This window comes from Myxine glutinosa, chromosome 10, assembly GCF_964187855.1.
Source record: "Myxine glutinosa chromosome 10, kmMyxGlut1.1, whole genome shotgun sequence".
Taxonomy (NCBI): Eukaryota; Metazoa; Chordata; class Myxini; order Myxiniformes; family Myxinidae; genus Myxine; species Myxine glutinosa.
Genome location: NC_136270.1, coordinates 92,928,693 through 92,941,599, shown reverse-complemented (window position 1 = coordinate 92,941,599; position 12,907 = coordinate 92,928,693). Strand labels below are relative to the sequence as shown.

The window sequence follows — 12,907 nt, the reverse complement described above, 5'->3', positions numbered from 1 at the left end:
TCCATATACGTACCATCAGTCCATCACATTTCAGAATTTACACGAAAATATCAAGGGTTTTAAAAGAAGTATTTTGTTGCCTAAAATGCCTGACCATGCACGAGAGTGTCCTGATACTTGCAGCAGCAGGGGGCCTAGGTCGTCCCATACCCTCGACTTTAAAGATTTTTCATATAGCTACTTGGTAATCAATAAAGCCCCATCTCCTACACTGTGACTCAACATCATCTTATTGCAGTGCATGAGGTTGGTGTACAAGACTGTTTCAATAGCGCTAAACTTCCAGATTTTTTTTTTTAACTATCTTTAAAATCATTGTTACCCTCGCCAGAGGAGAGGGTATTGCATTTGAGTCCGTTTGTTTGTCTGTCTGTCTGTTTGTCTGCACAGAATAAATATGATTGTCTCAGCAACCGTTGGTCCGATTGACAGGAAATTTTCACCATAGGTGCACCTCCTCCTGTAGAATATTTTAATAAGTATGACGTCATAGGTCACGTGTTATGGGTGCTATCTTGGAAAACCAAAAAACTTTGCACCTCGATATCTCCGAAAGCGCTGCATAGAAAAAATTGAGACATGGCTCGTTGTAAAGAACACTCCATATGGAATAACATATGTTAATGATGATGTCATAGGTGCCTCCATTACGATGTCATAATTAGACAAGTACAAAACTTCATCCAATCAAGATGAAATTTCCTGAGCGTCATCGAGGGAGAAGTTGGTGGAGAAAAAAAAAACAATGACGACGCCATCGATCACGTGGTTCGGCCGCCATATTTGTTTTAACACAAAAGCCTTAAAAACCACTAAAAGCACGTCCTAGTGAGGTTCTGCAATCTCTGATTGCTCTTTCTTGTTTTTATTGAAATTGAGATACTATATAAACTTGAACATTGCATGGGGTATCGTGCTCTATGAACTCTCCACTCTAGTTTAATTACTGCAATATGGGGCAAAATATATTATTTCTGGGAGATCACCCTAGTTTCTAAAGATATTATTTTCTAAAGATGTTATTACCTCCACCACCAAAGGTGGATGGAGGTTATGTTTTCACCCCTGTCTGTCTGTTTGTCTGTGAACAAGATATCTCAAAAAAGTTGTGGACGGATTCGCTTGAAATTTGGCGGATAGGTAGCGTATGTGACAAGGATGAAATGATTACATTTTGGTGTAGATCCGGACCCGAATCCGGCAGGTAGATTTTTTTTAAAGTGATTTTTCACCATTGGGAGATAGGGCCAAAAACGATATATAGCAGGATATCCCATATACACTCTGAGACCTGTCATTGATTTGTCATAGATCCTTCTTGAGCATAATGTTTTCATAAAATGTAATATCAAGAAATGAATCATTTTGAGAAATCTCTATTTCAAAAAAAGTAACCACAGGCTTTGGGTAAATGTGTTTGAAAGCTCAAATCCAAACCCATTCTCTTTCTCAGATCCTCAATGAGCACACCAGGCAAGAGATTCAGTGAATTTCCAAAGGCTCTCCAGACGTAATGCATTCCATCCATCTGCAAAATAGGCCGATAAGATTGTTACCACACCGGTGGATCAAAATATGAAACCAAACAAAGCTGGGAGTCATGAAGTGTGAAAGAATGTTATCAGGGAGTACATTAACCTTTAAATAAGCATGTCTGCTGTGCTATCGAGAAATCTGGGATGAGGCATTTAACTTCTCAAGTTTCACTTTATTGTCAAAATGAACAAACCGAGTAAACCACGGAATACAACCTAAAACTCGAAACTAACTGTCTTAAATTATAATACCTTGTCAATCTATATGCAATGGAGCAAGTGCATGTCCAGCCACTAACCCACATGACTATATGTCTCTTAATCAAGAAAAGTACTGTTTGAACGTCAGTTGCACCGTGACTATGTCTATTAATTACATACTATTGGAACGTGCCTTTTAAACCTTGACTGCTGAGACCCCTCAGACCTTTTAAGACCCTTTAGACACTGTTAGACATTTACCTCCTTTAGACATTTTAGACCCTTATATACCTTTAGACCCCTTGAGATCCTATAGACACTACAGACCCCAAAGACCCTTTAGAACCCATAGACCGCTAAGACCCGACACCCCGAAGACTCCCAAGACCCTTGAAAACCCTCAGAGCACTAAGATCCTTTAGACTGCTTGGGCCCTTTATCATTTAGAACTTTAGACATTTAGACCACTTACACCTTTTAGACACTTTAGATGCCTTTAGAAAACTTAGATGTGAGACCCTTTCGACCCCTTCGAGCTTAGACCATTCAAACCTGAACTACTATTGGAATGTATTATTTAGACCTTTATAGTCTTCTTGTAAAACACAGAGTATACTTTTTTCAGCAAGTAATGCGCAAACGCTACCCACCCAGAGCGTGGGTACTCTACTCTGCTAGTTATTCTAATCGATGTCCTGACCGTTTGTCCATGAATCTTGCTTAAATTACAGTCAACATTATCTCTACAATGTCTGAGGGCCAAAGTATAGCTGATATAAAAGCATTGCTTGAATACAATGGGGACATCATGCTCAGTGGAAAAACTGAGATCATGGAAAATGAATTTCAGTGACTTTTCCACTATGTACCCACTTCGATATCAAGTTATAACACCATTATAGCATCAGAAGTATCATTTTGCACCATAAATTGGATTCAAAGGGAAACCAAACAAATTGTATGGTCCAAAAGGGAGTGATACAAATGATCCTGCCAAATATTAGATGTAAACATCACCCATCCTCCACCTCTCCCCCTCACACCAACCCCCAACTCCCCCACCGCTCTCCCCTCACACCAATCCCCACCTCCTGTGTGTACATTCAATCATATTCTTCCCTCAATTTCATGGAGACAGCAATCCTTTGCAATCGCATCCTGTCTTATTTTCCACACATCATCCCTTTATTCTTGCTGACTCTCCAGTTTGCCTGTACATTCCTTGCCTGCATTAATTATGCTGTTTCTTATGGGCTGGGAGGATAGCCGAAAGAATGCAAACTTGCCTCTGAGCTGTCTAGCTTGGATTCGAATTTCGACCCGGTTTTAAAAAAACCTGTCATCCTGGTGTTTCTCAGGCATGGTGATGCATCATTACATCAGTGTGCATCATCCCGCGGATGGACGTTAACCCGGGTATCTCATCTGCCTGCATTAGTTGATGGACGTTAAATATGTCAGTGTCCTTCGAGAAGAATAGGCAAACTATCCCACTCTAACCTGCAGAAGGCACTGCATCAGTGGCACAGCTGCACTACCAGCAATGATGCAAAACAGCAGCCATGTGCTGCATACAAAATGAATAAATAACGATCGTGGCTATGAAAGAAAGAAAGATACGAAAGAAGGAAATTTACGTTGACTGTTGGCTTTCCTTGGCCATTCACAAGTCCTTTGGCTACTTAACCAACTTTGTTCCACTATCCTGCCTATACGTCTATATTCACTCACTATCTGTAGGTTTGTTCCTTGCATGTTTGCCCGTCCCTCATTTTCTGTTCCATTGTTGATGCTTTGACCACTCATTTCCTGTCCAACTTTTCTACGAGGCCCAATTAAAGACATATACCTTCAAAAAATATATAATCGGAGGGACTGAGAACATTAAATGTTTACAGCCTCAAATTTATCGATATCTGATGAATGACAGATGCCATTGATAAACACTTCTGCTACATTTTGACTGGATAAGTCTGTGTGTTTCTTGCATCAAAATCTTTTCCCAGAGGTGTGCTTCTTGCATGAAAAGACGCTACCTGATCAAACGAATCTTGCACCGGCTCAATGAAGTATGTGTAGTTTCCATCGTAAAACATGCCCCTGCAGGGAAAAAAACCCATCAGGATGTTTATTGTACAGGCATTCATCTGGATGCTGAAGTAGGTTGAATGGGGGCAATGTTGCTTGGCAAGGCTTACTGCAACCCGTAGCATGTGGCTATAGCGACGGTGGAGTGAGGCACGCCACGCACCTTTCCTTGATAATAGCACAATTCACCATCCTAAAAGAGAGATATAAACATATATTTTAGTAAACATGAGAATTATATATAATATTTGTAGTTAATGTTGAGGGAATGTGAAATATGAATACAATATCAAAAGCAATAAAATAACAGAGCAAGGTTTATCACAGAGAGGGCATCTATTTAATATGCAAGCATGGCGGGGATTGCTAGTGAAACATTATGCATAGTTTGTGTGGGATTAGGTATTCCTGTTTGTGATTTTAGTTATATTTACCTATTATTAAGGAACTTATTCCTTTTTGATTTGCATTACAAAGACTACATGATTTAATTTTTCGAAATTTGTTAACCTGAAAGCAACTTTATACAACTTTAACTTTTATAAGGAACTTGTAAACTTTTATAACTTTAACTTTAATTTTTTATTTTTATAAACTTTATGTTAACCTTTGTGAAGTATATGAATAAATATAACCTTTTAAATGGTTAAAGGAAAACAGCAAACTGTTGAATGTGAAGCTGTTATAAGATATACATGATCAGTTAGAACATGGTAACATCATGCCAAGGTGTACCCTACCTGATCCAGAGTGTGTTGAGAGCAGATTCAGATATCGATGAATGAAGAACAACCAGTTAACAGCTAAGAAATGAAGCGATAACTGCTTTGGAAAGAGTGCGAACAGAAAAAATTTGGCAAGAGATGAGATTATGTGTGGCATACACCCTCCCGTTGAAGAATGGCAAAGGCATCTTCCTCTGTAAGATTGGAAAAGCAGGTTCACCTTCACCAATAAAATTTTGGGGACCATTTGCCTGGATCACATTGTAATGAGTGGGCGAAAGGCGATCACGTGCTCCTGTTCAGTGCCTGGAACATCTAACACATCAGCAATTGTTGGATGACAACATGTTACTTGCAACTTCTACTGGACCCTGTGATGTGATGTCATTGCTCCAACAACGGCCAGGGAACCAGCGTGGAGTTGTAAGTGGATGGCTTTGCCTCTTTCTCTACACTGGGCTTCCATAACTCCGCTGGCTGTTCCTGGCGTGGACCACGGACAACTTGAACACCACGGTCCTAACATCGCTATGGATGAACCTGTCATCTCGGGTCCACGTACTGCCGGTCGACCAACATCACAACAACACTTGCTGTCCACTCACGATGAGTGAGGAGGCAGGTCAACGACAACAGGACGACAGCCTTGTTCAAGATTTACTACGGCTCATGGCAAGAGTGGCAAGGATGCTTCATGCGGAGCAGGGTCAGTTTGTGATCTTGCCCACCTACCACGATAGCGGAAAAACTTACGCGGAATAGTGTAGGTGCTATGACGACACCAGAAGAATGTGGTTCATACTTGATTTTCAACCATATAAGTGATCAGCTTTTTCAAACAGAAGTTCAGCATTCACTCTGCAACAAGCACCTTGGAATCAACATGGCCGAATGTTTTAGATGTTTTAACATGGGATCATGCTGACAGTATTACCAAGATAATGGTGAAATGAATAAAGCACATTACAGTAATAATCTTCATGATGGACTGGAATTTTTGTGCAGTTGTATGAGGTGAAGTTTGTTTGCAGAGACACTTGGGATGCTAACTGATGTAAATGCAATAAACGGAACTGTTGAGGATTGGTGAATTCGATGAACAAGAGAACGCCTTCTGATGAGCAGATTCTTCAATGGAAATGGTGTATGCCTCAGGTAATGGAAAATTTTGATACCCAAATAGGTAAATTGAAGACCTTTTATTTGCCTTATGAAAAGGACAGGAAAAGGGAGGAGTGTAGAAGTAGGACTTCTACATTGGTCCAACTTAATTAATACTGTCTTGTTGGATAAGTCTCCCTGTAGTTAATTACAATTTTGTTGTATTATCTTTTAGGAAAATCGCAGAAAGTATGTATAAAATACTCTGAAAAAGGCACATGTGGATACTGTGGAGCTGAAAACTGTGCTGAGCAAATTCCAATGCATGTATTTTCCTTTACAAGTGAAATCAGATGTACATTCATCATGCTTTGAATGCAAGGCAAAAGGGACGCTGCAGTGAAATCATTGTCAAATGTTGTAAGAGAAATAATGGTGCTCAGGGAGATTTCAAAGGGAACTTTTTTCTACAATACATCTGGTATGCTTATTGCTCAAAAGCATACCTACGGGTTCTCTCGTGCATGAGCAGAACCAGATGTGGGGACCAGAAGGTTTGAATACATTGCTCTCTTGAAGGGAGCTTTAAAGGACTTCTGCAATATATCAGAGAGAGAGAGAAGCTCTGGGTCTGGGTTGGAGGTCTGGGTCTGAAAGAAGGAGACTCTGCTTGCTCTTGGTGTCATGTTGTGAAATTCTGTGCTGTAAACCAAAGTGAACCATTATATGGAACTCTGCTGAATTATCTGTCTCTGTATGTTTAAATACTATGTGCTTCAAACGACCTAGCCTAGTTTTCTTCTTCCAATGATTTAATAAATTTCCTAAAACTAACCTTTGTGGACATTGAATCTTCGCAAGCACACCTCTACTCTTCTTCCTCATCTACACCCATCTCACCAAATTAATCCAGCTCTGACACTAGAATCGAGATGAAAAAGAAGAAATGAAACGAGCATGATAGGAGAAAAAAAAGAGCAGGGTAGTATGGGAACAGTGGGGAGAAGAGAGAGAAACAAGACCAAAAGTCTAACAGCGGCGTAGCCAGGCTTGTTTGATATTTTAGTTGAAGATAGTATAACCTGGGAGGGGATAAGAGTTAGCAAATAATGTAAGTATTAAATTATTTTGAAGTACTCTAAGTCTCTAAGCTGTTGGTCACCATCGAAGTGAAGAGATTGCATTGAGACTTTGGTTTATTCAATATGTTTCGAGTCAACAATGAACCAACCATACACAGCTTCAATCCAGTACATTTGCAGTCACGATAAAGGGATTGCAGTGTTATGATTATATTTAGTATATTTTTTATTATTAACGATATTATTATTATTACGAAAACGATAATACTGTATTCAGAAACCTGGACTAATTTGTCTGAAGCGGCCTGAAGGTGAGGCATGAAGCCTAAGGCCTATACGTACTGTGTCATAGGAAGACCCGTAACGCCTATCCTTTTGATATTTGATGGTCATTTTAACAATCGGTTTGTTTGTGTTTCACACTGAATGAAAAACGTCAAGGCAGAGCATGGTAATTTTGATATATGACAAGTTCAACTATATGTCCAGCCTGAACGGTATAAGAATCAAAATGGCGGTGTGGAGTCAGCCGTCATGACATCACATCACCCCTGTCATGTGACCAGATCCTCAGCTCTGATTGTTGTACATTTGAGGGGACATACATACATACATACATACATACATACACACATACAAACACTAGCTGTTCTAGACGGCTTTACCCTATGGGCTATGCCGTAAAAATGCTTGAGATGAGATGATATAAAAAGGAACAGTGGAGGTAGGGGGTGTGTGCCAAGCCAAAAAGTTCCACCATGTTTTCATATGGAACTAGAATGGCACTCGGTAGCACGCATACCTCCGCCAGGATGAACCGTTTATGATTTGTATCTCACTGATAGGCCGGATCTGGATTCAGACCTGAACCAAAATCTAATCGGCTTGTTCTTGTCACCTAACCAACTCATTCACCAAGTTTAGTCATAACTCGTCCACATCTTTTTTTAAATATCATGTTAAATTATATTGCTTTTCGCCCGATCTCTCAATGGTGAAGAATCACTTCAAAAATTAAAAATTCTCATATCCGTATTCATATTCAGATCTTCACCAAAATTGAATCGATTCGGTATTGTCACACACCCAACCTGTCCACCAAGTTTCGTTCAAATCCGTCCATAACTTTTTGAGATATCGTGATATGTATCAGCTTCAGCCCTGTTACTCAATGGTGAAGAATCACTAACAAGATTATCTGATCCGGATCCAGATTCGAAAATTCACTAAAATTGAATCAATTCTTCCTTGTCACATATGCAACATCTTCACCAAGTTTCGTCGGAATCCGTTCACAACTTTTTGAGATATCCTGCTATGTATCGTTTTTAGCCCTATTTCCCAATTGTGAAGAATCACTTAAAAAATTATCTGATCCATATCTGGATCCAGATGCTCACCAAACTCTAATCATTTCGTCCTTGTCACATCCGCTACCTCTCCACCAAATTTTGACCGAATCCGTCCACAACGTTTTGAGATATCTTGTTCACAGACAAGCAGACAGACAGACAGGGGTGAAAACATAACCTCCATCCACCTTCGGTGGCAGAGGTAATATGCAAGATGTTTATATTCAATACCACCTTGGTGAATGAAAATAAAGTAATAATTACCTGCTGTATTGGAGAAATGCTGCCTTTGACATCATGATGTTCAACATAGTTGGAAGAAAGCAGAGCACTGGAAAACACAAAGATGTAATTTGGAGTCCACGTGTATCAACATGACCAACTGCTACAAACCATTCAAGGTGTATTAGAGCTCAGAAGGTAGCGTACTTGCCCAGAAAGCTGTCGAGTCGAGGTTCAAATCCTGAGCCAAATAGGAAAGCGATTCCTTGCCTGGCATTTCTCAGGCAGGGCATTTCATCAACGTGTGTGCCATCCTGCAGGTGGATGTTAAGGCGGGTCTCCTGTCTGCTGGCATATATACACATACTAATATCCCTTTGTAGTATTTGAATGTACGCCAGGAGACAGGAGACCCACCTTAACACCCACCTGCACCGTAGGCAATTGGTGATAGCATATTGACCAATTTCCAAATTCCTGTGCTATTGTATACGGGGCATTGCATCAGCAGCACAACCATCCATATCTCGATAATGAGGTACCAGCAGGCCAAATTCGTCATAGAACGCTTGTGCAATATGCATTTTCCAGAAAAAGAATTCAAATTCAAGTTTTCAATCTCTTTCCAAGATGTTTGTTTAGAGTAGTACACCTTGTGCTCCTTACAAACCCAATGGTCTGCAATTGTGATCGCTTTAACTTGTTTACCCAGACAGGATGGTAAATTAAATGAGGATCCAAGCAAGACAGGAAGAACATAGGTTGAAATAAAGTCCGATATAAATATTAAGATTTCTTTGTCCTTCATATGATCAAGCCATTCACAACTCCAGCTTATCTGGCTGTTGTTAAAGAAGGAAGAGTAAGTACGCTGTGTAGAAAATGAACATCCTGCAAAGGTACAACACTCACTGGTTCAGCTGTACATCCAAGATGAAGGGAACTCCAAATACATCCACCTTGAAGCTGGCTACAGCTGCGTGTATTGACTGTTGGTAAAAGAGAGAAAAGGCAACTTTCAAAAGTACAAAGGTATTGGTGTTAGCTTAACTTAGCCCATCTATCAAAAACCTAGATGCCTTAGAAGAGGAGTTGAAAAATGATGGCAAAGGTAAGACATTCCAACAGATGAAACACATGCTAAATATTTTGAAAACACCGAGTATAATTTGTTCATAAATATGGTAAAACCTCATTTGGCATGATGACAGTTAACCAGAAAAATGGACTTGGCAAGAACAAGTTTGCAAGCAACCATTAACAGAGACAATCTAAATTCTCAGTTTTATCTAACAATGAAAAACACAATATGGACTTAACCTGGAACTTATTTAATTGTTTTCCACTTGCTTTACTGATCTAAATGCATCCATGGAGGTTGTAAACGTATATCAGCTTCTTTTTTTTCCTTTTTTTTGTATACTGAATCGAGGCTCGTGAAAGAGCTGACAACCACGAGGGAAAGACAGCACAGGGGGACCACGAGGGAAAGACAGCACAGGGGGACCACGAGGGAAAGACAGCACAGGGGGACCACGAGGGAAAGACAGCACAGGGGGACCACGAGGGAAAGACAGCACAGAGGGACCATGAGGGAAAGACAGCACAGGGGGACCACGGGGGAAAGACAGTACAGGGGGACCGCGAGGGAAAGACAGCACAGGGGGACCACGAGGGAAAGACAGCACAGGGGGACCACGAGGGAAAGACAGCACAGAGGGACCACGAGGGAAAGACAGCACAGGGGGACCACGAGGGAAAGACAGCACAGAGGGACCATGAGGGAAAGACAGCACAGGGGGACCACGAGGGAAAGACAGCACAGGGGGACCACGAGGGAAAGACAGCACAGAGGGACCACGAGGGAAAGACAGCACAGGGGGACCACGAGGGAAAGACAGCACAGAGGGACCATGAGGGAAAGACAGCACAGGGGGACCACGGGGGAAAGACAGTACAGGGGGACCACGAGGGAAAGACAGCACAGGGGGACCGTGAGGGAAAGACAGCACAGGGGGACCACAAGGGAAAGACAGCACAGGGGCACCACGAGGGAAAGACAGCACAGGGGGACCGCGAGGGAAAGACAGTACAGGGGGACCGCGAGGGAAAGACAGCACAGGGGGACCGTGAGGGAAAGACAGCACAGGGGGACCGCGAGGGAAAGACAGCACAGGGGGACCACGAGGGAAAGACAGTACAGGGGGACCGCGAGGGAAAGACAGCACAGGGGGACCGCGAGGGAAAGACAGCACAGGGGGACCACGAGGGAAAGACAGCACAGGGGGACCGCGAGGGAAAGACAGCACAGGGGGACCGCGAGGGAAAGACAGCACAGGGGGACCACGAGGGAAAGACAGCACAGGGGGACCGCGAGGGAAAGACAGCACAGGGGGACCACGAGGGAAAGACAGCACAGGGGGACCGTGAGGGAAAGACAGCACAGGGGGACCGCGAGGGAAAGACAGCACAGGGGGACTGTGAGGGAAAGACAACACAGGGGGACCGCGAGGGAAAGACAGCACAGGGGGACCACGAGGGAAAGACAGCACAGGGGGACCGCGAGGGAAAGACAGTACAGGGGGACCGCGAGGGAAAGACAGCACAGGGGGACCACGAGGGAAAGACAGTACAGGGGGACCACGAGGGAAAGACAGCACAGGGGAACCGCGAGGGAAAGACAGTACAGGGGGACTGCGAGGGAAAGACAGCACAGGGGGATCACGAGGGAAAGACAGCACAGGGGGACCACGAGGGAAAGACAGCTTTCACAACCTTATGGGTGTGAGACATAAGTGTCAACAACTACACCACAAATATCCTTATCCATTGTTCTATAACTGCGTAATCTTTAAAAATATCTAACTTTGTAGTTTGTATCTAACATTGATTTGCCTGTATCTAACTTCATGTGTACCGAAATCCCTGGTGTTGGGCTAGCGGCTAGGGTGCCGGCTTAGGATCCTAGGATCCTGGGTTCGAATCTCGGTCGATCGCCGAATTAATGCCAGGGGGGTTGACTCAGCCTGTCATCCTTCCGAGGTCGGCTAATTGAGTACCAGTTCACTGGTAATTCCCTGTTTGTCGTTGAAGGCGGCAAAAAGGGTTGGCGTCAGGAAGGGCATCCGGCCGTAAAACATTGCTTCAAAAAGGGGACCAAAAAAACAACAACTACCACGGTCCCCGAAAAGGCCAACCCCCGCTTTGCGGGGAAAAATGGCCTCTAAACGGTGGGTTTTTTTTTTTTGTTTTTTTTAAACTTCATGTGTACCGAAAGAGCTATTTGCATATTGTTTGCCTTTTTCTTAAGTTATATATTAATTAAGTAGCAGCTACACACACACACATATGTGTATATATATATATATATATATATATATATATATATTCGGGAGATTAAATCAGACGCGGACGTAGCTTCGGACGGTCGATCTTTAATTTTCGACAAGCTTTCGACCAACAAAGGTCTTCTTCTTAGTCGTCCCCAAGTTCTTGGCAAAGGTAAGACATAAGTAAGGCAAAGGTAAGACATATATATATTACTTGATATATATATATATATATATATATATATATATATATATATATATATATATATATATATATATACGCACTACATGGCCAAAAGCATGCGGGTACCCACCCCTTCTAATTAGTGGATTCGGCTGTTTCAGCCACACCCATTACTGACAGGTATATATTGTTGCGGTTGTGCTATAAAGGCAGACCCCCTATAGTCAATTGCATGACAACATGGAGCCTGCATTAGTCAGTTATGTCTTATTGAATGTAAAGATTAGCCCTTTCCCATTGTGTAGTAATAAAGACCAAATATGCGTTGAGTTAGGCAGGATGGCAAGCCTTCGTGGCTGGGAGAAGCCATTACTAATGTGCAGGAAGGCATGGCCAGAAGCACAGGTCCACGTGACCAGTGAGGAGGCGGGAACACCTCGCCATGATGTGACAAGCCTCAGCCAATGGGAGGCTCTGGAACATTTTGAAGGGAGTGGACAGGTCTGATAATAGCCCACACGGAGCGCATTATCATTCTCTTGGCTTTGGATTTCCGCTGCGCACAGGACGACCTCCTGCTCTGTTCTCTCTTTGCCTCGTGGACGACACGATTTTCTTTGCCTGGGATTTCGCGCGGACAGGACACGACTCTCTTTTGCCGAGGATTTCGCTGCACACAGGATGACCTCCTGCTCTGTTCGATCTTGCCTTGCCTGGGATTTTGCCACGTGGGCGACACCCTGCTCTGGACTCTCTTGTTTTAGCTCCAACGACACGTGTTTTGGCCTTTGTTCTTCATCGATACCAATCGCTTCTGCGCCAATCTTTTGCGCCATCCAGCTGACCTGCAAGCTTGTCCAACCTGTGCTGAAGTTCGTCCGGACCAACTTCGAGGTGGCGGTTCATCCTTTGGACCTTACCTCATCCAGGCTGCACGTCCGGATCGGGTATTGAACTGCGAGGCACGCACACCAGACCACGTGGTCACCAGCGAGGCAATTCCAGCACGTACATCGGTACGCCCTTAACCGGTGTCTTTTTCCCTGAGTGTGTGTGTGTCAGAGTGGGAAGGCGCCAAGTCGGGGTTA

The 12,907-nt window shown here is 42.9% G+C and overlaps 1 protein-coding gene across 1 annotated transcript in view; it reads right to left on the bottom strand.

Annotated features, from left to right (window-relative positions):
* Positions 1-12,655, bottom strand: part of LOC137433690 (uncharacterized) — a 123,077-nt gene extending 110,422 nt beyond the window's left edge. Inside the window, exons 1-6 of the mRNA XM_078786199.1 lie at positions 12,338-12,655; positions 9,219-9,295; positions 8,349-8,415; positions 3,935-4,017; positions 3,773-3,836; positions 1,438-1,528 (exon numbers count right to left, since the gene is read on the bottom strand). Coding sequence (XP_078642325.1) covers positions 1,438-1,528; positions 3,773-3,836; positions 3,935-4,017; positions 8,349-8,415; positions 9,219-9,295; positions 12,338-12,655 — 700 coding nt within the window. The remainder of the gene's footprint in view (positions 1-1,437; positions 1,529-3,772; positions 3,837-3,934; positions 4,018-8,348; positions 8,416-9,218; positions 9,296-12,337) is intronic.
* Between the last annotated feature and the right edge of the window lie 252 nt (positions 12,656-12,907).